The 26,800-nt window shown below is 42.9% G+C and overlaps 1 protein-coding gene across 3 annotated transcripts; it reads left to right on the top strand.

The window, feature by feature from the left end:
• The first annotated feature begins 2,479 nt into the window (after positions 1–2,479).
• gak (cyclin G associated kinase) lies at positions 2,480–24,526 on the top strand. Of its 3 annotated transcripts, none has more exons than XM_031570301.2 (29): positions 2,480–3,378; positions 5,287–5,348; positions 5,560–5,619; positions 5,788–5,902; positions 7,568–7,710; positions 7,984–8,109; positions 8,800–8,889; positions 9,164–9,299; positions 9,842–9,954; positions 11,601–11,676; positions 13,038–13,161; positions 14,183–14,188; positions 14,598–14,647; positions 14,882–15,030; positions 15,190–15,312; positions 15,603–15,736; positions 16,756–16,950; positions 17,683–17,800; positions 17,909–17,988; positions 18,218–18,411; positions 18,643–18,801; positions 19,022–19,465; positions 19,615–19,782; positions 19,927–20,067; positions 20,295–20,381; positions 20,481–20,735; positions 21,216–21,364; positions 21,542–21,718; positions 21,869–24,526. In XM_031570301.2, the coding sequence occupies exons 1-29, from the start codon at positions 3,237–3,239 to the stop codon at positions 21,968–21,970; spliced, it is 3,918 nt and encodes a 1,305-aa protein (XP_031426161.1). In that variant the 5' UTR covers positions 2,480–3,236; the 3' UTR covers positions 21,971–24,526. The 3 variants fall into 3 exon arrangements, with proteins under 3 accessions (XP_031426161.1, XP_012671426.1, XP_031426162.1); XM_031570302.1 differs by lacking the exon at positions 2,480–3,378 and adding an exon at positions 3,396–3,797; XM_012815972.3 differs by lacking the exon at positions 14,183–14,188.
• Positions 24,527–26,800: the final 2,274 nt, after the last annotated feature.

Raw genomic sequence — 26,800 nt, 5'->3', positions numbered from 1 at the left:
AACCCAGAGCGAAGCCTTGAGGCTTGGGGCGGAGGAGAATCCCATAGTCCTCAATAACCCACCTCCTCTGACACACACACACACACACACACACACACACACACACACACACACACACACACACACACACACACACACACACAAACTCACACTCACACTCACATTTACACACATGCAGACGTGTAGCAAACCACAGAGGCATACACTTTATTTTAAAGTGTATCTGAAGCTCACTCAAGCAAGAACACAATATAGTATGGCTCAGTTCAGGGATTATTTCGTCTGCAAATGATTATTGCAAGATATGACAGCTCACAGCAATAAGCATTGATAACCAAACCAGTATGAACAGTATGGGCCTGTTGCACAACCTATAGATGCTCTTATGCTTACCAATATCAGGCTCTCCTGGGGAACAAAAGCCTGTCAGCAATGAACAATTATAATTCACCCATTAAATTTATATATATTTGAATATTTAGTATAGTTTACGTGTTAGAATATTGGACAAATGCTGTTGCATTTGATTTTGTTTCATTTAAAAGGTCCACACAAGCTCAACATTGATGTCCTCCCAACATCTGATAGCCTTTGTGGAATCCTAACTCCATAGTTCATGTAAGCTACTGTTTTGGTTTACCATTTATTGTTGAGTTAAACATTCCTCTTTTGTATAGCCTAACCAAAATGTTGCTTCAGTGTTCAAGCACTAGTTCTCTTCCATACTCGTATTAACAGTAAATGTCTGTCTGTCGCTTAACACTAACATAGCTAAGAAATGTCCAAAAAAATAAAATAATAAAAAAAATTCATGCAGGTCACAGCCCCAACACGTATTCTGCCAATGTCATCGTTTTATTTAAATGTTTCTGTTTTTAAATATCAGAACATTTCGAACTAAGCAGCTTGGTTGATGCCTTGACAAGATTGAATTTGATTGTTGGTTGAGCCCATCGTAGAAAAAAAGTGTCACGCCGCTCCTCTTCTCACTCCGTCTGGTAATATGAGGGCCACGTTAACCCCAGGGTTTTTTCCTGCACATCGATCTAGTATGCCGAAACTCCAAATCGAATTCAGCTGTTTAAGATCAAACGCCTTAAGCAGAATGCTTTTTATTGAGTCTTAATTCTGCCTTAATCAACCACACGCACCAGTGCAGCCAAAAGCACACAGATGCCCCCCCCCCCCCCCCCCCCCCCCCCCCAATCTCAAGTCAGCTTGTGTCTTGTGCACACAAAAAACGCAACGGTAGTCTTTCTGTGTGTCATGATTTGGAAGAGCCCTACCACTCCTACAAGCTTTAATCTGAATCTGCTCTGGATACTTGTATTGTTTTCTTTGACATTGTGTGGTGAATTATCTTGGAACCTTGCACCATTGCCACACCAGCACTGCACTGCCTTGTATAAGCACATCCAAAACAGTGGGGCACTCGACTCTCATCTGTTCAAACCACGTGTGCCTTTCGCCCGTCTTTGAACAGTGTATGTTTCAGATAACAAGTCAGTTCATGGCTGTACGAGTGTTTTGATCTGACTCACAAACCCCACCCCATGTATTTTTGCATTAACATGTTTGCAGCTGTTACAGAAATAGAAATGCAAACTGTACCTGTGTATTACTACCTCGTTCATAAATGTTCCAGATTGCTAAGCACCATGAACCCACACACTGAAGTGGGAAACAGGTGAATCAGCATCCACCACATGAGTGTTGGATTTTTTTTTTTTTTTTTTGACACAAAGGGTCTGTTGCAATGTCAGAACGCTGCCAGTAAGCACCCACTCCTCTCACATGCTAATATGTGTTAGCAGAACTAGCATCCCAGCACACACTGCAATAGACCCAGAATGTCTTTTATATCAAAAAAACAAAACACTTATGTATGTTCCTCAAAAAATAAGCCCATTGGTCATGGTGTTTTTGTGAAGACAATTTGTACAGAGAACGTGACTCATCACCTCCACAGTATCTTATTGACAATGATTAGGAAAAGTTTCACCTCAGTAGTCATTGCTGACCATGCTTCTGAGCTGTCTGTCATCTTGTCAAAAGAAGCTCCCTAGGTGGAGCGCCACTCTCCCTCTCCCAGTCTGAAAGCCAGTCTCCCTGAAAGGTCAAACACGATGAATGTATACCTTCTCTATACTGTTGATTCTAGAAGACCACTGTAAAATCCCTATCTTGCTCCCATTCCCTTGGCTTACTTTAACCAGAAAACACCCTCCTGTTAAACCTATTAATCATATTTTAATCTTACTTTTCATGTAGTTCTATGCATTTAAATTATACCAACTGTATATTTGTGCTTTATTTTTTTTTCTATGATTTCTAAAAAAATAAATGTTATTGCTAAAAATGGTCAAATGAGTGGTTGTTCAAGACAAGGATGTGTGGGATCTTCTCAAAGAAGTTCACTGCTGACCTCTTGTGGATAAAAATGTAATTTGACCATTCATTGCTGAGTTTTCTGACCGCCTCACACAATTCTGTTCTTCAATATCAACTAAAGGCTACCGTGAGTGTTACATTTGTAACTTTCAATATCAAAGTAAACAATAGGTGCTCTCTTGTGAAGGGTGTTATGTGATGAAGTGATAAGACGTTGCCAGATTCTGATGACTTTCTATGAAAATAGTTACAATGACACTCAGAAGTTACACACTAAACGCTGTAATGCCTGTCACACTTTCCACTCCCGAACGAGTACAGAGTAGAATTTCTCTTTAGTATGTCGCTTGACCATTGCTGAATTTCCATTCTTGGTACAACAAATTAAGGAGCTTTCAGTGTTCTGAGTAAACCATAGAAGATGGTAGACTTATTCTAAACGCATTACCCCAAAGAAGAAAGCTACCTGCTTAGGTAGTTGTTGCAGAAGAACCATTAAGGGTAAATGTTTACATCCATGTGTAGATATAACAATAACAACTCATAGATTTGGAAGTAAAGCACAGTCTTACACACCTCAGGTACCTACTGCACTCAAGTGGAAGTAACGTGCATGACATCACTCCTACGTCAGGACCTTACGGAAATACAGTGAAAATATAGTCGTCTTAAACCAACAGGAAGAGAATGTCTTTCTAAATTCAGGATCATACACATTCAACTAGTCATTTGGTGTTCAACCAAGAAGGGTATCGTTATTAGTTTCAGAAAGCATTATATTTCGCAAACATTGCCCTGGTACGTTTGGATAGCACAAGGTGTTCGACGGAGGGACGCCGGACAAAATGTCCCTCTTCCAGTCCGCAATTGATTTCCTCGCTGGGCCCGGTTCGGGAGGAGCTGCGAGTCGGGACCAGAATGACTTTGTTGGGCAGATTGTGGAGCTTGGTGACATGAAACTTAGAATTAAAAGAGTCATTGCAGAAGGTAAACGTGTGCTTAACCTTGCATGCTATTTAATTATGTTGTGTCAGTCAACTAGCTAGCAGTTGAGTGGGTTAGCAATGCATTGCTATGAGCTACAAGCTAGCAACTTCCATTCGTTGAACGTGTCAGTTAGCAGTGTCACCTAGCAAGTAAGCTATGAAACTTGTTAGCCCTTAGCTAGAAAGCTAATTTAGTTGACAAACATTCCAGCTCCAAACCTAATTTGCCAGGCGCTTGCAGAGTCGTTCGACGATTTTGGTCTTTATACATGATGTATTCGGTGCTGTCAGCTCTGCTGTTGAACCGTAGGCAAGGCGTTCAACTTCATTTAGCTAATACCCGCGGTTAGTCGAGCTAACGTTAAGTGATGATAATGCAGCCCTGCTTAGCATCAAGGAAGAATTAGCTAGCTAGGCAAGGTAAGTTGGTCTTTTCTAACATTATGTTGCCGCTAAAGCACATAGTCAAGCTATCTCGTTCTCTAGCTAGGTGAGTGCATTCACCTGTCATGTACTTTTCTTTTTTCTGATCATGTTACATTATCCCTCCCATAAATGTCATGCCTGGTACGATAATGTTGCTTAAGACTGTCAACGTTTAGTACACGGATGCTTAATCTTGACACGTACAATAAACATTTTTCTTGAACTCATGAGTTAATACATGCTAACTACTTGTGTAACTTAACACCCTGTGTGACGAAACATTGCATAACTGGTGTTTTTTGGCTGTCACAGCGCCTGTATGGAGATGGCTTGATGGTTATGTTAGCTCCTATGTCTGCAAGTGGTTTGATTGGGTAGATTTGTCATAAGCATCTGCTTAAATCCATAATTCCTTTGCCTGATGCGCATAGATGAAGAGCAAACCACGTACCCAGGTTTGTGGGAAAGAAATGAAACACTTCCTAAGTGATACTTAGGCAGAAGCTCAGCAGTTTTGTATGCTGGGTTTGTTTGAGCACACTGAATGCCTTGGGCAGTGGTCAGCTTCATGTGAATGTCTCAATTTTTTTCTCACAGCTGGTCAGGAAATACTAGTGCAGTGCTTCTACACATGGTAGATTTTTTTGGGGAAATAAAATACTTGATAAGACATGTTGGCGGTGAAATCACTTGGCTAAATTAATTTAAATGAAGCTCTGTTGTATGAATAGAGCTTTGCTGACTCGATGCTTCTTTGGTGTTTCCCTCTGCTCTCTTTCAACCTGTCTAGAAGTTGTTATTCAGCATGTAGAGAGTCCATTTACAGCTGCGAAACGTGAAACTTTAAAGGCCTATTCATTCCAGGAGACCAGGGCACAGAAGGGCACTAGCCATTGATTTACTAGTTTCCATGGTGACCAAGACATTGAAGCCACCTGACAGGCTGTTTTTTTTGTTCTATTTGTTTTCAGGCTAACATGCTTTCAGTATCTTAAAACTGTTCACATACTGGTTCCACTCCTTAACCTGTAGCTACAGTTCAAGTTTGGAAGCCTGATAGGACTTTACATATTGATTGGTCCAATGATTGTATATTCAGTGGATGGATTGAACTAGAACTTGCTTTGTTTGCTAAGCTTTCATTGGCCACACTGCATACCATAACTTATTTTGTGCTGTGGCATTTAGAGGGTTTGTAGGAATATAGGATTATTTCACTGAGTGCTGGAGCGATTTGCAAGGTTATGCTGACTCACTAAACCACTAGTTGACTAATTTTTGGAGAAAAGAAACCCAAAATGACCTCTTCCTGGAATGCAGCCAGTTGCTCTTTTCATTGTTTCCAAAACTGTAAAACATGTTACATTTTTGGTTCTGTCTCTATTTCATTAAATTTCAAATGTGAAGGTTAAAAACATTTAGATTATTGATGTTAATGAAGATTGTCATGAAGATCTCCAATTCTCCTCTTTTGCTCTTTTAGGGGGCTTTGCCTTTGTGTATGAAGCACAGGATTTAGGTAGCGGCAAAGACTATGCTCTCAAGGTACGTGATAATATTTTCAACCTACTGCCTGTCAATCTTAATCATCCATGTTTGACACTACTTACCGGTTATCAGAATTGCTTATCAGACCGTAGATGTTGCACAGGCGGTGCCGTGCAAGTCTGATAATGGGATTTGCTTGCATACTACACAACTACTAGTGGCTATACTGTTGGACTTTTTCTCAGTGGTGTTAAATATTTCTCTCTAGCGGCTTCTGTCCCATGAGGAGGAGAAAAACAAAGAAATCATCCAAGAAGTCTGCTTCATGGTATGAATGTTATTTCTGCGTCATGATATAAATATTATATTTGGAAGTTACAGAAACACATCAGGTTAACTGTACCTTAGATGTACGGAATGTAGTATTGCAGTAATGCAGAAATATCACTTTCTCATCTATGCCTGAACTAAAACTTCAGTTTCTATTCCCCATCAGAAAAAGCTGTCTGGCCACCCCAACGTGGTGCAGTTCTCTTCAGCTGCGTCTATAGGGAAAGAGGAGTCTGACACGGGTCAAGCAGAGTTCCTTATCTTAACTGAACTGTGTAAAGGTACAGTATCCTCACCCCCACTTATTGTAGTGTTCCCAATGCTCCAGTTTTGTGGCCAGAACTGACACAGACATCCATAAAGATCTCCATGTTCCCACACATAGGACATAATACACACTTAGTCTCCCATTGGAGTCCCCATGACTCCTGCTGCCAAATCAGTGAGGTGTATACTTTTAATGCAGTTTAGTCATGTTTGAACCCATAGACAAAACTAGATGTCGCATAGCAGTGTGTAATATGACTGCCACATTAAGTGAGCGAATGGGCAAGAATTAAACGAAGCTAGAAAAATAAAAACAGGATTGAAAAATATATTTAAAAAAAAGAATAATATACATCTATATATAAGTGTAATTTAACCCTGTAAAGACTGACTTATCCAATATTCATTTATATTTATATTGTTTTGTATGGCAATGTTTTGATCACAAATTGATCACATATGTTTTAAAGAAAAACGAATATTGTTCATTGCATTTGGAACGTTTTGGCATATTTCATGTGGGTTGGTTCTTTTATTTCAAACAGAGGGGCCTTTTTAAAAACCTTTTTGATTTTGCCTTGTCATAGGCAAAAAAATCAAAACAAAACAAATAATAAAAAAAAACCCACACGTTTTTGATTATCACAGCCCTCCCCAGTAGTCAAATGGGGCAGCACCACCTCAGGAAGGGGTCCTCAGGAAGGGGTCCTGAGTCCATGTACCAAGTTTCATGTCATCAAAAAGTTGCTGAGATGTGATCTTTCTGTCAGCATCATGAATTGCACTACAAAGACACTGGAGAGATTTACAGACAGTAATCCTGATAATAAACCAAGGTTATTTACTAGGTTATTTAAACAACACTAAATAGGAAAGATCCATACGGAACATTTAAGGAACTATATTTTGTTATTGTTGGCTGTAGACTAAAAGGATGTGAAGCACAGACCTCCCGTGCACATGCAGGAAAGCGGCATATATTATCATTACAATTGAAGATGGACCAAACAATGAAGGAACAGAGGAAAACATGATGAAACTTGTTGTAGCGACAATGTATGGATGATTTGTTTGAAATTGGGTAAATAGCTCCTATATGCCATTATTAATGAGACTACACAATTCCATTCCAATCGTGCCATGTTTTGATAAACACTATACAATGCCAAACTTTGACAAACACTATATGAGTAGTAAGAGTTTCGTTCACTAGCGGCAATTTGTTGTTTGCTGTATTGTAGAACAAACACTGAGGTTAGTGTAAATGTTAAGAAGGTATGGTCGAATCATTGTGATTGGCTGATGTACTCTACGTTGCCTTGTTATATATAATCTACTCTTTTGTGTTACGATTTCAGTCCTCAGATTTCAGTACAGTAGTTTGCATTGACGTGCTGTGAAACGGTTTTATATTTCATATTTATACACCTATAGAATGTTCAAGGAAGCAGTGTTATGTCTCGACACCATCCATTTCCTGTCTGCACCACCTCTGAGAATGTGAAATTTCCACAGTTCTGAGTGGCAACTCATAAACTTTCTCAACAGTAGAATGCCTAGTATGCAGATTGTAAGCATTCCCGCCCTGGAGTCAGCAGCCTTCTCTTGCACACATCCGGTCTCAAACGTCTGCTTCCTCTGTCCCACCCCCACCCTCCTTCCCTCCGATTTTCTTGCAGGTCAGCTGGTGGACTTCGTCAAGCGGGTGGAGCAGAAGGGCTCCATATCATGTGACACGGTCCTGAAGATCTTCTACCAGTCCTGCCGGGCCGTGCAGCACATGCACAAGCAGAAACCTCCCGTCATCCACCGCGACCTCAAGGTGACGCCCCCTCTCACACAAACGTGTGCCTTTGCTGCCATCATTGCCAAGTGTTTACACATACTGTAAGCATTTGTTACTGATGGGTGATGGGTGGGATGCTGGCCCCCTCGCGGCTGATGCTGTTTCACAGAAACTACTGCTGTACACTGTTCTCATTCACGTGTGTAACTGATGGGGTCATGTTGTCGTTCACATATGTTACCGATGCACGATGTCCTCATCTTTAACATCTCATCATGATGGTGCTCTGTTGTGTGTCCGTGCCCCCAGATTGAGAACCTGCTCATCAGCCAACAAGGGACCATTAAGCTGTGTGACTTTGGGAGCTCCACCACAATAGCCCACTACCCCGACTACAGCTGGTCCGCTCAGAAGAGGTCCATGGTAGAGGACGAGGTGAGACACATGTCACGGTTTCCATGATCGTGTTTGTGTGCGTCTTGGTTTTCATGCATCATGTGATCTATCCAAATAGATATATATCCAGATGTTGGTCCGATGTGTGCAGGGCTTCAGCTGAAGGCCTTTTGATCACCCTGCCATTGTTAGTTGTTACTGGTAATCACTCAGTTCTGTGTGGAAAATATCCTCAGCCGTGTTCGTTAGGTGCCTGGTTTGTAAGAGGTTTAAAAAAACAAAAAACAAAAAAACAGCTCAAAGAATTGTAGACTACATATTTTTTTTTTTTACATCTGCATTTTTTTTACATCTCTTTCAAGTGAACCTGTATTGACCTGTCGTTGCTGCTGTTCCTGAAATAGTTAAGAAGAATTGCATTTAGCAGGTTGTTTCCCGGTTATAAAATGATTAATTGAATCAGGACCCTCTGGTTTGTGTCATTCCCTCATGAGCGTACCGGTGACCTCACAGTCCTGTCGTTTTGTATGTAGTTGTCATAGAAATGTGTTCATATTTAATTTTACATTTCCTCTTGGCCATTGCCTGTTTCCCACCGTGCTTATTAGATTAAATGGGTTACTTCCGCTTCAGGAGTCTGTTGCTTTGCTTGCAATTTTTGTATAAACAAGTTACTTGCCTATTACGCATGTAATTTATATGATTTCCTCCCCTCCCACTCCCCTCCAGATCACCAGGAACACTACTCCTGCTTACCGCACGCCTGAGATGATTGATATGTACTCTAACTTTCCCATCAACGACAAACAGGACATCTGGGTGAGGGCAAAGGAATTGTGTTGGTCTCAGCTAAATTCGACGTTGTGAAATCATATGTATTGTATTGCTACCTGTGGTTACAACAGCACCAGCCAAACATGATTGTTGAGAGATACTACACAGAGAATAGCTGACAATTAGAAAAACACTTGACACTTCTTGTAAAAGAAATTACAATGTAATGATTTCCCTCTGGTAGGTGACACCTGCTGTGTACTGACATGGAGCTTCAACCCTTTCCTTGTTTTGATCATTTCCCCTGCTGTCTGTACAGGCCCTCGGATGCATCCTCTACCTGCTCTGCTTCAAGCAACACCCATTTGAGGAGGGAGCAAAACTGCAGATTGTGAATGGGAAATACTCCATCCCCCAGAATGACGTGAAGTACACCGTCTTTCACGAGCTCATCCGTGAGTATGTCTGCCTCTGGAACGGGGGGAGAACACATTCCGGAGTTGAGTTCAGGCCTATACCCAGGGTTGCCAAGGTTACTTTTGAAATGTAATAGGTTACAGAGTACAGGGTCACTCTGTTAAAACGGTAAAAAGTAATTTAACTATTTTAATTACTTCATCAAAGTAATGCAACTTATTATATTTAGTTACTTTTGATTACTTTTTGATTGGCAGGCGAGAGGCAGTGCAAATTCAAACGAGAACCAATAAAAAAAAATGAATGGAGCCTGTCTAGACGGCGATGCAAGATGCAAGATGCAAAGCAACAGAATTAATGTTTTAATCTAAGAATGTTTTGTCCTCATGTAGAATTTAGTAGAATAGAATATGCTGTACTCTTCAGTCTTTGTTGAATATGCGTAGATTATGTTTGTAAAATATATAAATATGCCGCTTTGAGATTGTTTTATAGAAATTGATCTTTGAGTGGGTGTTTGTTATTGTTGTGTGTGAACAGCCTGTACAGTCCCTTAAAGACGTTGTTGGTTGTCTTGCAGGGTCCATGCTGAAGATCAACCCAGAGGAACGTTTGTCCATCAGCGAGCTGGTGAACCAGCTGCAGGAGGTAGCTGCTGCAAGGAACGTCAATCCCAAGTCCCCCATCACCGAGGTGAGTCAGCCCCACACGGCCCCATTAGAGCTGGCGTTATCGTTATCTCCTCAGAAAAAGTCTGTGCAGGCGTCTGTGTGTTTGACAACCTAGAGAAGAGTGGGTGAGGACTTTGTTTGGGAAAATCAGGGTGCAGCGAGGAGAAGAACTACCATGTTTTTGAGCTGGCCTCACTCATCGTTTATGCTTTCAAAGAGCAGTCCAGCAAATGTAGGTTGTTTAACATGAAATGGCAGGATGCTCCTGTGATTTTTCTTCCTAAATCACTGGTGGTGGTGGTGGTGGTGGTGGTGGTATATTCTGGAAAGCAGCAGGACTTGGCTCTAGTCTAACGCGGAGTGGACCCTGATGTCCGAGTCGTTTTATTTTATCTACAGGGTACTTGTGCGACGTACTCCGGGGTCAGATCAGTACAGAGAGATTGTGAGAAATGTTTCAGTTCTCCTCGGCTGTAAACACCCTCGGTCCTTCGAATGTAAACAGGAACTAGTTCCCCCCTCACAGTGAAAGCATCCTTCTGAAGCGCCACTGAAAGACTGCTTCCCTTCTTCTCCTCCTCCTCCTCCTCCTTCTCCCTTCCCCTCTCCACCACCACTCAAACAAAGGAGCTTCTGATCTCTATCTCCCAAACAAATGCCATGTGATGTCACACAACGGAAGGAGGGAGATATGTGGAGGAAGAGGGATAGAGGGAACGATGTAGTAGTGGAGACGAGGAAAAAGAAGAAAACACAGAACACTTGCACGCCGGATGTTGGGGATAATGAAGAAGAAACTGTTTGATGTTGACAAACTGATGGCGGGGCTTAGGGCTGTGCATTTAGTGGCTCCTGGCTCAGAACCAGCTTTGTTGCCTGCCTTTATTGTTGGCTGGTAAACAGTAGATTATCAGTTCAGTTTAGTGTTGTTTTGGTTTAGTTTGAGCTTGGCTTGGCTTGGAGTTGAAGTTTGTCACAACAGTGGCTGCATTACAGTCTGTGCGTAGATATGACTGTGCGTCTTGTTTTATCGTAGTGGAAGCAGAGTTGTGGTTTCAGCTCGAGTGGCCCGTGTGTGGTGAATGAGTGAGTGCGGCAGGCAGTGATTATAGTGGGGTGGTAGGGGGTGGGGGTGGGGGTCGCCCCCCTGCCTGGCCGGCCGTGTGTCTGCGAGGGCAGATTTTTAAACCCCAGCTGATCTGGGTTAAGCTGGGGTTTCCCTGTGGATTACGCAGCTCACTCCCTAGAGAGAGACAGAGAGAGAGCGAGCGCGAGAGAGAGAAGGAGGGAGAGAGAGAGAGAGAGAGAGAGAGAGAGAGGGGCGCGCAAGAGAGATAGAGTGAGACCAGGCCAGGTCTGGCCGTAGTAGCGAAGGTTTGTGCGTCGGCTGACGTGGCGAAGGCTCTCTGTGCTGCTCAAACCAGCAGTCGTGGCTCCGGGAGATGATAATGGTCACGGGTAGAAGCACCAGCTCCAGTTATCCTTAGCCACTCATCAGCGTGTCCGTGTGTGGATGCGCCTGGGTCCCGGTGCTCTGGCTTCTGTCTTGGGTGGTTGTCGTCGTTGTTGTTGTTGTTGTTGTTGTTGTTGTTGGTGTCCCTGACCTTTGTCTCGATGAGTCTGTACTACTGCCTGAAGCCCACTTACGATGGCTATGAATCCATGCAGCTCCTGGAGCAGAATGGAGGCTACGGAAACAATGGAGCCCAGCTTCCAGCGCAGATCAACAACATCCACAATGCAGGTGAGAGCTGCGCTACTGTTTCTCTTTCTGTCTTTGTGTGTGTGATGTGGCTAGTACATTATTACAGTACAGTATTGTTGAAAGAGAACTGAATCCAATGTTATTCATTGTGTGGTTTGTGTGTGTGTGTGTGTGTGTGTGTGTGTGTGTGTGTGTGTGTGTGTGTGTGTGTGTGTGTGTGTGTGTGCATTGTTTTGCTTATGTATGAGTAGCCATGTAATTCCTATTATGAGTCTAGAGCTCTAGACTGTTGCTTAAAAACTGACTGTGCATTTTGTGTGTTTGATTTTAAACTGGCAGTTGTGTAGTTGGCTAAACCCGGCTGCACCCCAGCCTGGACATAATCACATCATAAGACCAGGTTCTAGATTATTCTCTATTCTCTGCTGGCCAGTCACTGGCTGATGGCTACACCCTCATTATCCATACTTCACAGCATACAGTTTGGACTTCAAATGTAGCAAATGTGGCACCCAACATAACCATTGTAAATACATTGTAAAAAAAAACATTGCAAATAGTTGCGTTCTTTCTGCAGATAGATTTTTTATTTATTTTATTTTTGCAAATAGTTTTTTTTTTTTGCTTAGAAGTCGTGGAAACAGCAGAAATAGCAGAAACTAGATTCTTCTGGAAGGTTCTTCCTAAATTTCTCTAGGGGCTCCGTGCCGTCTTGTAAGAGGATTGCGGTCTTTGAGCAGCCCACCATCTGCTGAGACACGGCTCCGATAAGGAGCGAGGAGTCGGGAAAGTGACCGCCACCGTCCATGCCGTCCTGTTGTAGCTGGTGTAGCTTGTCCAACTGTGCTCTGCCATCACGCAATACAGTTTTTGTTGGCAGTGAGACTAGCAGCATGGATATATGACAAGCAGTCATATACCCCTCTGGGTGTGCTGCCTGTGTTTTCTCAATCGGCGGGTCGATTTTTCTTGCCAGTGTCATCATAGCTTTGGCCCATATCTGTTCTTAGAGGTGTCATGTGAATTAAATATACAATTGAGTGTCCATTAAGGATATATGTTTTTATTACATACACAAAACTAGTAAACTGTGGCTCTGATGATAATTGAGTCTCTATTGTATGTCACTAATAATGCAGTTTCCAGTTTGTGTGGTCAAAAAAATTAAAGTGCTTCAAGACAATAATGATGAAATTCTGGAAAAGGGTGAAAAACTAATGCTGGCCAATATGCCAGAGTGTTTCTGTGCATCCTGACTCTCTATTGCAGGTGTGTTCACACCTACATTGCTTCAAAATAAGATGATCATTCTGGGTGTAGAAAATGTTTTAAACACAAACTGATATACACTGATATTCCATTATTGACAGAAATGTTTGGTTTGTGTGTGCTCTTCTTAGGGATGTATGGGTCAGATCCTGACCAATCAGGCAGCGGCTTTCTGGACATCCTCAAAGGAGGGACCGAGCGCTTCCTGACCAATATCAAAGACACCTCCTCAAAGGTCATCCAGTCTGTTGCCAGGTGAGTCAGTTCACTGGTCAAAGGTCATCCAGTCTGTGGCCGGGTGAGTCAGTTCAGAGGTCAAAGGCTGAGTCAGTCCAGTGGACATTCACCAAGTTTCCAGTGGCCCATATTGTACAAGCATGTGGTGGAAGTAAGGTATTCAATAGTGAGTAGTACTCTCATTCCATTATTTATAGGTCATCTGTACATTAGTGTGGGTCATTCCAGAAAGAATGTACTCTCCTAGGCACACCTTTGTCCACTCCTACTTTTTGGGCGATGTAGGGTTGTGCCCAGGTCTGGTTTAGTGGAGTTGGTTGAGGGTTAACCTAGTGAATGGTGCTGTTCTCAAGACACCACCTTGCCTAGGAAGGTCAATGGAGCATAAAACTGAGATCTAGTGGCAGATAATCCCGTCCCAATGGACTTATCTGTCCTCCTGCTGTTCTAACTTCTGTTTACTGACCAGCTTCTACTTGTGGAGTATCGTTCGTTCGTTCATTCATTCATTCATTCATTCATTCATTTATTTCAGTAGACTACTGCATACTACATATTATTCAGTCGATCAGTTCACGTCCATGTAAAAGGCCCTTTTCCAGAATTTTGCAAAACCTTGTTTTGTATTCATCGATGCGTTTTGAAACTCCGGCGGCTCCTTTCCTCCTGGATTGGAAAGCTAACTTGCTAGCCCATGCAATTTCCCATGTTTTCTGAGAGCCCAGATAGTGCATCCACTCAGTTTAACACCTCTATGAATTGCTCTTTTCTTGTTGGTGCTTGTTTCTTTTTTTTGGGTGGGTGGGGGTAGGGGGCTGGGATAATATCATGTGGCTGATAAACTTAAATGGTTGTTTTTAAGCCCTTGTTGTCCTCATCTCATCTCCCATTTATGCCCATACCCCAAGCTCCCACTCATCTCCCACTCATCAGTTGTGTATTTTGGTCAATCTGCATTTTTTTTGTTCTGTTTCTTTTGTTGATGTCGTTCATTCTGTTCCTGACTCTCGTCTTGTGGTCGTATCTCTCCGCCCACTAGCCCCAGGTAATTATGGGATACCACGTGCATTCTGTTTGTGTTTTTATTTGTGCCACTGCGTGTGTGTGTGTGTGTGTGTGTCTCGTTTTTTTGTTCCGTTTGTCTGCACTTGTTTTCCTGCTTACACCCCACAAATCGTGTAGCAGTAGTTCTTTTTAGATGAGACCTTGCGCACTAAAATCAGCCGTTTGAAAAGCACACAGTTTGTCCTGACTCGTGTCTACGTAGATCCCTCTGTAAATTGACCATAGAGTGTTTGTGTGATGGACTGTAATGGCAGTTGTGTACATTGTGTGTGTTGGTGTGCACTGGCATAGATAGTGATCCGGAAAAGGTTTGATGCACGGGCATGATAATATTCAGGGCTTGGTTACGTCGGATGACTCACTGTCACTGTCTTTGCTTTCCTCAACAGCTATGCAAAAGGAGACCTTGATATTTCCTACATCACCTCCAGAATAGCAGGTATGTCACCTTTTTAATTGGAAAGCAGACCGCCAAAGCCACATGTCAGTCAGTGCAGTGTAATCACCAGTGCAGTCATCTATTAAAACAACAATATTTGTTATGATGGAATGGCAAAAATGACACCATTGTGTGTGTTGACCATGTAATCTGTATTCATTTCAGATTTGGGCATTTTCTTTTTTTCTTTCCTTTTTTTTAATAACTCTCTATGCTATGTATCTCTCTGCACAGTGATGTCTTTCCCAGCTGAAGGAGTCGAATCTGCTATTAAGAACAGTATAGAGGACGTGCGTTTGTTCTTGGACTCCCGCCACCCGGGTCACTACGCCGTCTACAACCTCTCTAAGCGTTCTTACCGACCCTCCAGATTCCACAACCGGGTATGCCGGTCTGCTTTTCCTCCGAATGTCTGTTTAGCGAGGCATCTGCACATGTACGACACTGGATTTTGGTTCAGTGAGCATATTTGGTTTGTAAAAAAAAACGCCTGCCGTGCCGTGACTCCAGATGTCTTAACCGCCCTGCTGTGCCCTGCGCAGGTGTCTGAGTGTGGCTGGCAGGCGAGGCGTGCGCCCAACCTGAGGAACCTCTACAGCATCTGCAAAAACATGCACCAGTGGCTCAAGCAGGACCAGAGGAACATCTGCGTCGTGCACTGTCTAGTAAGAAACGCAAAATATGTTTGATCATATCATTTAAGTGGTGTTTTCTGTTAACCAGCTTGCTCAAGCTGTTTGGAATACTACGCCCGTATAGCCTACTTTAACAGCACTTTGTGCTAGAGCTTGCTTGATAGACTTTTCAATATCTGTGATTTTCCAAACTACATCACCATTTCCCATGTACATTGACATTAACTAGTTAAATGATATAATATTATATTATGTGATATTATATGATAACTGATGATTGTTTTCCTCGTCACTCTTCTTGTGCCGTGTGTGATGTGCAGGATGGGCGTGCAGCCTCAGCGGTGGCCGTGTGCTCATTCCTGTGCTTCTGCCGCCTCTTCACCACGGCCGAGGCGGCCGTCTACATGTTCAGCATGAAGCGATGCCCACCGGGCATTGCCCCCTCACACAAGAGGTAATGAGGGAGTCTCTCTCTCTCTCTCTCTCTCTCACACTCCACCTTTCCAACGGGAATGGTGGCATGTTGTACATGTCAGATGTTGTACACCTGGCGACGTTGTAATAATGTTTTGTTTATCAGTAAGATACCTCCTTACTAAGACTTGTTAAGATTTAGGGTAATGAAGGATCACAATTTTCAAGTCTGTGACCGAATAAAAAAAAAAAATGTCTCTCTCTCTTTCTTTCTCTCTCTCTCTCTCTCACTCTCTCTCACTCTCTCTCAAACACTCCACGCTTCTAAAGTTTAGGTTGTCTTGAAGCTTACTCCTGTCCTAATCATAAGGATGAGGTTCAGCTCGGCTTTAGTGTAGTCCAATAAGCCACCTACTTTGCTGCAGAAGTCGAGTAAACATTGTTGCAGGGTTGTAATAAAACAGATGTAAAAAAGTATATGAAGTTACGAAAATAAAAATGTATGGATTTGCAAACTTCTTTTATATAATTATGTGTCAGTTTCTGAGAAGGTAAATAGAGGAGTTGCAGTTGGTGTGCACCCAGGTCAGGCGGCCAGTTCACTGATCAGGTTAACTTAATCTGGAAGTCTTGAACAAATCTGTGCCATAGTGTTTTACCTCCTTATCCCCTACGTGTCACCCAGTTGGCAAGGCAGGTGAACTGAACACTAGCAGTGCGTGGCTGAGCTGTGCTAATAAATCAGTGTTAATGGGGATTGAGCCTGGATGACTGAGCAGCGTCACATAGCTTTGGTCCAAGGTATCTATAGTGAGGAATAGAGGAAATATACAAGCTGATAATTTCACTCATCAGCACTCATTGATGTTTGCTTGCTCAGAGAGCTGGCCCAGTTTGCCTCAGGTGACTCATGTAAGCCTGTGGTGACTCATGTATTGCGTAATGTGTGTGTGTGTGTGTGTGTGTGTGTGTGTGTGTGTGTGTGTGTGTGTGTGTGTGTGTGTGTGTGTGTGTGTGTGTGTGTGTGTGTGTGTGTGTGTGTGTGTGTGTCATGTGCAGGTACATCGAGTACATGTGTGACATGATGGCCGAGGAGCCCATCATCCCCCACAGCAAACCCCTCCTCATCCACTCCATCACCATGACGCCCGTGCCCCTCTTCAACAAGCAGCGCCACGGCTGCAGGCCCTTCTGCGAGGTGTACGTGGGAGACGAGCGCGTGGCCACCACCTCCCAGGAGTACGACCGGATGAAGTAAGAGGAGCATTTGTTGCAACACACAGGGGGTCCTCTCCATTGCTAGTCTTTGGGGAAAAGGGCCTCGAGTTCACTTTCATGCAGTTTGTCAAATGGCATGACGATGATGGGTCTGCTTGTTTATAATGTGCTATAAAGTGCTGCCAGTACAAAGTGCACAATGACGTGGCGTTTGTGCTGTAGCCATCAGCCTGGTAACGCTGAGTAACTCTTAAAGCTGTCAGTGCCCCACATGATGGCTCTGGGCTTGTAATGTGATGAGTCTTTTATGAGGGTGTTGTCTTGTTATCTGAACAACAGCTTCTGTTTTGGTATGGATTTAGCCTGGTGGGTATTCTTAGAGCTGATGTGGAGGGGGAATGGTGCCAGCATTCTTGAAAAGCACAAACACGGGAATAAGAATGCCCCCAGTGATCTAGACATGTCGGCTAAAATCACTGGGGAAGTAAACATTCATACTGAAGGACTCATGCCCAAATAGGAAGTGCTGTATATTTTACCCTTTTAAAGGCTGTCTGTGTAAAGACTTAAAAGGGACAGTCTGTGATTCAGACCGAGTCATAAACATTTCCAGCCAATCAACACGTTGCTTCAGGATCACCGAAGGAGGGGTATAATTGAATTGTCTCTTGAGCTCAAATATCAACAACCTTTTGCCTGCATCTCTAAATGAATGATACCTAAGGGATCCCCAATAATCTGTGAACTAATTGTATTCCTTACTTGCAGGGACTTTAAATCAGAGGATGGCCTTGCTGAGATTCCTCTGAACGTCACAGTGCAGGGGGACGTGCTCATTGCCATCTATCACGCCCGCTCCACACTGGGTGGCCGACTTCAAGCCAAGGTACCCACTGACAACCAGGGAAAAACTCTGCCATTAGCCTGTAATACCATAAGGCTTTAAGCCGTGCCCTCATTTTCTCTGGTCTGATTTTGTCAAATGTGATTTTAGATGGCCTCTATGAAGATGTTCCAGATCCAGTTCCACACAGGTTTTGTCCCCAGAAATGCCACAACAGTCAAGTTTGCAAAGTAAGTATGATGATTGCCTAAAAGTGTAGGGTTTTGTGTTTTCCTTTGATTTTAGACTGCGTCAGGCAAAGTGGATCTTTAAACGGGACACGTCTTTTACCTGTGGATGACACACTTTGCCATGTCTGGTAGCAGGCAGTGTTGTCAGAACCGTGTAAAACTTTTTATGTTCTTATGGAAGACCAAAGGATGATGTTATCTATACGCATGTTCTCTGTCTCGCACTCAGGTATGATCTGGATGCCTGTGACATCCAGGAAAAGTATCCCGACCTCTTCCAGGTCAACCTAAATATCGAGATGGAGCCTCAGGATCGCCCCAGCAACAAATCACCACCATGGGAAACATTTGCCACCAAAGGCCTCAATCCCAAGATTCTCTTCTCCAGCCGAGATGAGCAGCAGGAGATTCTCTCTAAGTTTGGTACGTAATGATGTATAGTCTTATGTCTGTGTCTGTGTGTGCACCTGTGAAAAGCTAAATTGTTGATCGAGGCTGCCATCTCACTGCACATTTGCTGTTGATCATGGGCATTTTTCAGCTTTCTGTGTTAATTCAGCACTCACGCAACGCTACCTATGGGGTGAATCTATTTTGTTAGTTTGTTTTACCCCCCTTTGATTGATTGCTTTGTTCTACCTCTTACCCACCTAGGCAAGCCTGAGCTCCCCAGACAACCAGGCTCCACGGCCTTCTACGATGCGGAGTCGCCTCAGGCGGAGCAGACGCCCGACGACCCCAGCACGGAGCCAGAGTCCCCGCAGAGCACGGACACCAATGCCAATAACTTCTTCCAGACTCTCGACTGGCATGGTGGGCAGCCATTTTTACATTTACTTCTTTTAACAGTTTTCAAAATGTGTTGTGGCGGGATACTTGCCTTGTAATTGATCGTGTTGGTTTTAATTTAGTATTTGCATAGTTATCTGTTTATGTAGTGACATACTAAATGAAAACCATGAAGTAATAAAACCTGAATAGCTCAAAGAAGCTTTGCTAGGGTCCCCTCTGATGCCCATTTTGTTGTGTTCAGATGTTGGTGGTCAGCACGATGCATCGGACAGCTTGTCCGGCCACATGGATGACCAGGAAAATCTGAGCGATGCCTCAGAGGATGAATCCTACTCGTACTCGGGCCCTCCGGCCGAAGCGATGTCCCGCGATCCCAGTGAGGCGCTGTTCGACCCGGACTTCCAGTCTCCCACCCAGGACCCTGAGACCCAGCCCAGCGACATGGTGGATCTGCTGGGCCTGAACACCGACACTCCCTGCCCCTCGGCTCCTCCGCAGACCAGCGCTGACGGTGGCATGAAGGCCGCCTCCAGCAACAGTGACCTCCTGAATGACCTCTTTGCCCCTATCGCGACAAGCGCACGACAAGACAGCACCGATGACCTGATTGGAGACCAAGCGGGACAGGACCTGTTCTTTGGCCACGCTCCCGGCAACAACTCGGCTGCATCCCAGCCTCCCAAAAGTAAGATCAACAAAGAAGTGTTTGAGCTGGGCTGGGGTTTATGTCTGGCCTGTAGAGTAAAATTCTCTTCTAACCAACGCTACCCATGATGACGATTTCCCTTAAGGAATGCAGGCGGTTGGCTTCAGGATGTGCTTTTTGTTTCGCAGTGAATGACTTTTTCGACCCGTTCGGAATGGGATCAGACACCTCCGCACACAGGCAGTCTGAGCCAGACCTGTTTGGTGACCTGCTTGGCTCCGAGGGCGCCGACACCACCTTCGCCTCCAGCAGCTCCAACCCACCCCCAGCCTCCAACTCTAGCCTCTTTGACCTCAGTAAGTCCTCTCGTAATACATGTGTCCTTCAGCCTGTCCTTCAGACAGTTTGTTATTAGTCTCCGAGTCTCATTTGTAAAGTCATGACCACCTGTCTGCTGAAGCAAAATTGTAATGTCTGTCTGTTTTCATTTCTTTTCTCAGATAAGTTGGCCAGCGAGCCTCCCAAAATGACCTCCTCTGCTAGCCAGCCAGACCTGTTGGGTGGATGGGACAGCTGGGCGAAAGGTGGAACCAGCACAGCAGCCAGCATGAACACTATGTCCAGCAAACCTGCCTTTACTGGTAAATAACACCGCCCCCAGGGGAACCCAGTTTGGTGAAGGAACAGATTCCTCTAAGAGCAGCATGTTGATACGCAGAACTATGTCTGCCTCTTTGATTCCTAAGTTGACATACATTGCTGTAGTACATGCACGAAGGCACACACACACACACACACACACACACACACACATATTTAACAGTAATTTCCCTTTTTTTTAACATTTTTTTTTTATACAAACTTCCAGCACCAGGCGTGTCCTCCTTCTCCAAGACCAAGTCACAAAGCTTTGATCCCTTTGCTGATCTTGGAAACCTGGGATCCACATTACCAGGTAAGGCTGTGTTAGTTATCCCGTCACCAGAAAGACCTCTTCCCCCTCACAATGTCTCCACCAGATGTTACTTAATCCCCTTGCTGTTCATATTGACAGGTTCCTCCAGTGGGGGTTTCTCTGGTTCTGGGTTCTGCATGAAGTCTGGGCCCTCTGCTGCCCCTAAAAGTGGAGGTACGCAGCGACAGGCTGGTGGCACTCAGGCAGGTCCAGGTAAAGGATGGATGCCCCCTGGTTCCGTTCCCAAGGCCCAGCCACCAAAAGCTGCCTCCCAGGCCAGCAGGCCGAACTACAACGTCAACTTCAGCGTCATCGGTGGCCGGGAGGAGAGGGGCATCAGAGGTCCAGGCTTTGGTAAGAACTTGCGTGTGAACTTGTGGTTCTAAGCTAACTACTATGTCAAGCACTTTATGCTTTCTTTTCTTCTTCTCTGCTGCTGAATTTAATCCTATAGGCTTGTACTTTTTCCGTTTTTTTGTAACAAATTTGTTCTCATTCTTGTTATTCTTCTACTCTTTTGTCTGCTTGTATTTTTTTATTTCTGTATTTTGTTCTGTTTTTTCTGTTTCTTTCAGTTTTTTGCACTTATTTCTGTTATCATTTTTCATCTATTCTTGTCTTAAATGCTCCAAATGTAAAGCACTTTGAGCTACACAAGGTGCTATACAAATAAAGTTTATTATTATTATTTGTTTTATCATTAAAATTTAAATTTAAATAAAATTAACCATATTGTTTTATCTTAATATCGTACTTACATTTTGTCTCCGATCGTTACAACAAAGAGGAAACTAAACATGTTATTTTATTGATCTCCGTCTTCTTTTCTCTCAGGCCCAAAGCCTAAAGTGAAGCAGGATGACTTTGAGGACCTGCTGTCCACTCAGGGCTTTGCCTACAAGCCGGACAGGAAAGGGCCCCGAACCATCGCAGAGTTGAGGAAACAGGAGATGGGCAAAGACATGGACCCTATGAAAGTCCAGGTTCAGCACCCTATTACCTAAATCCTTCAGCCTTTTCTCCAAAATGTCTATTTAGTGATTAAAAAAATTAGATTTGGAAAGCTGTTCTGGAATGCTGCTGGTGTTGGGTGATCAGGTGTAGTCATAGGCACGTCTGACCCCCCCCCCCCCCCCCCTGTGTTCCTCTAAAATGCTTAGATCCTTGAGTGGATCGAGGGGAAGGAGCGGAACATCCGGGCCCTGCTCTCCACCATGCACACCGTGCTGTGGGAGGGAGAGACCCGCTGGAAGCCCGTCGGCATGGCCGACCTGGTGACCCCCAATCAGGTCAAGAAGGTTTACAGGAAAGCTGTGCTCGTGGTGCATCCTGACAAGGTGAAAGCCGTGACCTCATAATGACAAACGCACAGCTTCTGCTGAGGAGGCGTTATTGCTCTGTAATTCATTGCTTAGCTTAGTCTTCAAAAACATTCTGCGTGATGATATTCTGACATCTTGTGTTTTTACTTTTTTTTGGTTTTTAAGGCTACGGGTCTGCCCTTTGAAGAATACGCTAAAATGATCTTTATGGAACTGAGCGACGCCTGGTCTGAGTTTGAGAACCAAGGATCCAAGGCCCTCTTCTGATCCCCTCTCCGGCCGCCGCACCCTGCGGGCAGCCGCTCTTTCCAGGCGTGTGGACTCCCTCTGGTGGTGGGGAGAGGGAGCCAGTGCCCACTGTTCTCACCCCCCACACACCTCTTAGCCTTCTTGAGTACCGGATACTGCCAACTCCTCTGGGGACAGACTGCAGGAAGGAGGTGGGCACAGGCTCAATGCCTGCGAGGAAAATGAGGGTTCAGTTCGAGACAATCAAAAAAAGAAGGAATGATTGAATGGCTTGGAAAGAGCATACTTCACACATCTTCAGTGCAAATGTGAATTTGAAATGCTGGTTGACTACACACGACGGGTCACGCCACGTCCCATTTGGCGACAGACTGTAAATAACTTCATCACACTCCTGGGATTATGAATGCCAGGCTGGGTGTTGGCCTTTCGGTCTTCGAGAGTGACTACGCTGTGTCATGACGATGTGTCACAGGTTAAACACACACACACACACACACACACACACACACATTATGCGCTGAACCTGGCATCGTAGCTTACAGTCTGTGTCTGACACTGCGAAACATTTGATGTTGGGGTTGTAGTTTTGAGGTTAAGAAAAGAGAAAAGGAGAGGGGTAATTCCACCATGCTGTGTTTGGAGCTTTTGTGTTGATTTAGTTTCTTCTTGCAAATATGAGTGCTAGTTTTCTATTGCTTCATTGTAAATACTGTTTGGGTGGCGTGGACGGTGTGGATGCATATTGATATTGCGCATTGAATGAATGAATGAGTGGATGGATGGATGAATGGATGAATGTATGAATGAGTGACTGAATGGAAGGACTGCACCGAATAGCCACCTTCTAAGACTTCTTCCCATCATGTCCTTGTTTTTGTGATCGTTGGCCCACATATCCACTTTGGGCCTGCACTGTTTCTACCACCCGACCCATTCACTATTATTATTATTATTATTATTATTATTATTATTATTATGTGTAAGTGAGCAGGTGAGGTATTTCCTGAATTACGTCAACTCAACATTTGATTTCTGTCTTCCCTTCCTTCTTATCTGGACCTCATGGACCACAGACTTCTATTTTCTTATTTATTTTTTTGGAAGGGAACATAAGTATACATGATAATTAAATATTAACAAAGAAAACAATCATAATATATAAATTGAATGTCTTTCATGGAGGCTAACCTAACTTTATGAGCCAGTCATTTTACCAGGCATTCCAAAGCATCCACTAACATGAATGTGCTTTTTATAAAATGGCTGTGTGGAATGTATGTTCGCTCTCTTTTTTTCTTGCACAACAAACTGTTGTCCATTCCTCTCACCAGTACAATATTTTCAACCATACCCCACTGTCATCGTAGCTGGCCAGCCACCCACCTTCCACCTGCCACCTTTTGTCAATTTAAGCTATGGACTAGCAAGCTGTGAGGAGGATATAATGCCTGCACAGTGACTGGAAGAAAAGCTTAACCAAAATCAGATGTTTTTCTATAATGAATGTTGTTTTCAGTGATTTATTCACCAGTGGGGAGTCAGATAGAAGGAACTGAAAATGACACAAACAATTGCAGTTGTAATTACTTAAAATGTTGTGCTGCTTTTATTTGTAAAGCATAAAAAAAATCAAAGACTTATGCCATTTCGAAATATTCAGAATTGTCACATTGTGTGTTCAAGTGCTGGAATGTGAAAAACAGAATGGAGACTTTGTTTGATCATACCTTGAGATGCAGCACTGGCCGTGAATAAGTGCTTAAAAAAAATCATTTATCCTGATAAAAGCCTTAAACTGTATTTCCTGTTTTTTTCAAATTCATCTGTATTTGAGCATGCTTACAGATCGTACACGCCTCTCATCACGCACCATCCATTATGGCATTGCCTGGCTACACTTTTTAGTGTAAATGCTAAAGGTGTTGTTAAAATGAAGATAAAAACCATTGTTCCCATATAAGTGTGGGTTTTTGAAAAGTATTTTGTGTTTGAAGAAAATTATTATCCCTGGTTGGATTGGGTGTGAATGAAATAACCCAAGACACATTCCAAATAATGCATCTCTCATTATTTACAGTCAGTGAGCGCTTTTTTTCTTTATATTGTTTTACTGACGGGTGTAACTGTGTTATGTCGCAAAGTTGCACTGTCATGCAATAAGAGTGACCGGGTCTGTCGGTGAGTTATCTCTTTGAGATTGTTCACTGGCATTCAAGTTGAAATGTTGAAGTTCTAAACAATTACAGGACCTCACGTAGCAGTAAACATTCTAGAATGATTCAAGTGAGTGGGTGCAGTGTTCTTTTGGAATCAGAGTGATAATTGGACCCTGTTGTGACCAAAATATTCAGGGCATTGGGATTTAGTTCTTTTGCTCTTAATATAGTAGACCTTGTGATGCCCAGTGCTCATCCCGTGTGTGTGCTGTGTGTTTTTTGTAAGCCTGTTGCGTCTGCTAAGTGAGACAAGTGAAGATAAGCTTTCCGTTCTTATTTCTGTTCACCTTGTGTATCTTTACCTTTTTTATTTCATTTTCCATTCTGTATGTGACCAATAAAAAAAAGAATCAAATGCTCTTGTATTTTCTTTCACCTGTCTTCTCAAATCAAATAGGCCAAGGCTGAAGGAGCCACTGATTTCTGGCTTCTGTCCCAGTTGAACACGTTGCATGACGAATGGAACGAATCTGTCCTACAGTCAGCTGCTGCGATACGGGGACAATATGATGTTATGATGTGAGTTAGCTGTCTGTCAGCTTTTGCTTTCCATGAAAGTGAAAAAACTATCAAATTTACGATTAACATCTTCACACTCCTTTACGCTTATTGCGATGACAGATGTGCGTGTTCGGTGAGCAGGGAAAGTCAAGTTAGCTAGTTCAACTTCTGGCCACATTTAGACGAAAACAATTACCATATTAAAATAAAAGTAATCAATCTGTTTTGGTATTTAAGAAAGATCAGATACATCAATTGCACAACCATAATAACTAAAAACATATGGACAAAAAAGGGATAACTTATCTCACTGTTGTTTTAAGCACCTCCCCTCCTAACTGGCACCTGACTAGCGCTTAACTTGCACTTCAGCAGTTACATTCCTGCACTTCTTTTTCCTCTTTTCTAGGTTGTTGTTTTTCTAATTCTCATGTAAAGTAGTATTTATTGTTACACCATGCTTTTTTATTGCTCTTAGCTTGACTGTTCTCTCCCTTGTACGTCGCTTTGGACAAAAGCGTCTGCTAAATGACTAAATGTAAATGTAATGTAAATGTAACACAGGGAAAGCTGTTAAACTAAACTGGAAAATTTCTTTATGTTCAGTAGGATGTCATTCTGACACACATCATGTTCTTCTAATAAAACAAAGGACCGTGTCCCAAAAAAGTGGGGTGGAATATATTCAGAACATCCTAACTACTAATAAAAATGCTGAATCTCGTCATTCACTGTGCCACAATATTGTAAAGGTAGCCTATCAAAAAGGCAAAATTGCATTTTATTCAAGGCGAAGATACGACACAGACCACACTACTGCTGAAACAAAGGATTGTGTCTTCATAAAAGCAGGGGGGGGGGGGGGGAATATATTTAGAATATCTTAAATAATGACTATGTGACCGCAATTGCATTGTGCTCAATGGGAAGACAGTGTGGCATAGATAGACAACGCTCTACTGATTAAACAGATGATTGTGTTCTAATAAAAGTGGGGTGGAATGTATTCAGAACACCCTAAATATTAAAAAGTGTTATTTCATCATGAATTTTGTCATTGATTGTGTGCCATGACACTTTAAAGATAGCCAATCAAACAGCCAAATTGCATTATATTCAATGCGAAGGCACTATGATGCACACCACTCTCTACCGATGACGCAAATAATTGTATCATAATAAAAGCAGGGTGGAATATGTTCAGGACATCCTAAATATTAATACCAATGTGTTAATTAGTGATTAATTTTGTCAACACAAACACAATACTTTAAAGATAGCCGATCATTAGACCGCAATTGATGGGAAGATATTGTGATATAGACAACATTGATTAACCGAAAGAATGTGTCTTGATATAAATGGAGTGGAATAATGTCAGAACATCCTAAACATTGAGAAAGAAATGTTTTTAATAGGGATGAATCTTGCCGTTGAAATGCTGCAAAGTTCATAACTGCTGCAAATGAAGGATTCTTTGATGAACCTTTCAATCACAGAATGGTTAATTCACAGATAAATCATTATTTTTAACTTTATCAATGTATTGACTATATTTATGACTAATTTTGCACCTTATTTGATGGATGAAAATAAGTGTTCATGGAAAATGTGTCATGTGTCAAAACACTAGCCCACTGTATCCTTATAACATAGGTCCTATGATGTCTTTCAAGTGAATAAAGACCTTAAATATTCAATGTCATGGTATGCCTTCAATTATTTTATTAAAAATAACAACAACAACACCTACTATTACAACTAGACCATCGATTGTATAGAGAGTCATTGATTTTTAGACTGTCCAGCGCGTTTTCCTGTGTCAGAACTTTTAGTTTGTTACAATAATATGGTTCTTTCCTGACGTTATTTTGGTTTATCTCTGCTAGCGGAACGGAACTAAAGGTAGGCGCCAATAGCTTTTAAACGGTCGCGTCTTCCGACAGCATGTATGTGTCAAAATACATGACACACTTCCGGTGATGTCAAAACAATACTTTTGTTCTTTTATGATGGTAAATTCTTATGCTACAGTCTTTAAACGACACAAACACCCCTTTACACAATGTTATATTTATATTATTAGGTTTACGGGACATAAAACCGATGAAAGTTATTTCCTCTTGAG

This window comes from Clupea harengus, chromosome 7 (genome assembly GCF_900700415.2).
Source record: "Clupea harengus chromosome 7, Ch_v2.0.2, whole genome shotgun sequence".
Lineage (NCBI taxonomy): Eukaryota > Metazoa > Chordata > Actinopteri > Clupeiformes > Clupeidae > Clupea > Clupea harengus.
This window is presented reverse-complemented; position numbering and strand designations above follow the sequence as displayed.

Coding starts and splice junctions, on each gene's coding strand:
- gak (XM_031570301.2), top strand. CDS start 3,237: ATGTCCCTCTTCCAGTCCGCAATTGATTTCCTCGCTGGGCCCGGTTCG. Junction 9,955..11,600: donor CCAAGTCCCCCATCACCGAG/GTGAGTCAGCCC, acceptor GAATCCATGCAG/CTCCTGGAGCAGAATGGAGG. Junction 15,031..15,189: donor CCTCCAGATTCCACAACCGG/GTATGCCGGTCT, acceptor TGCCCTGCGCAG/GTGTCTGAGTGTGGCTGGCA.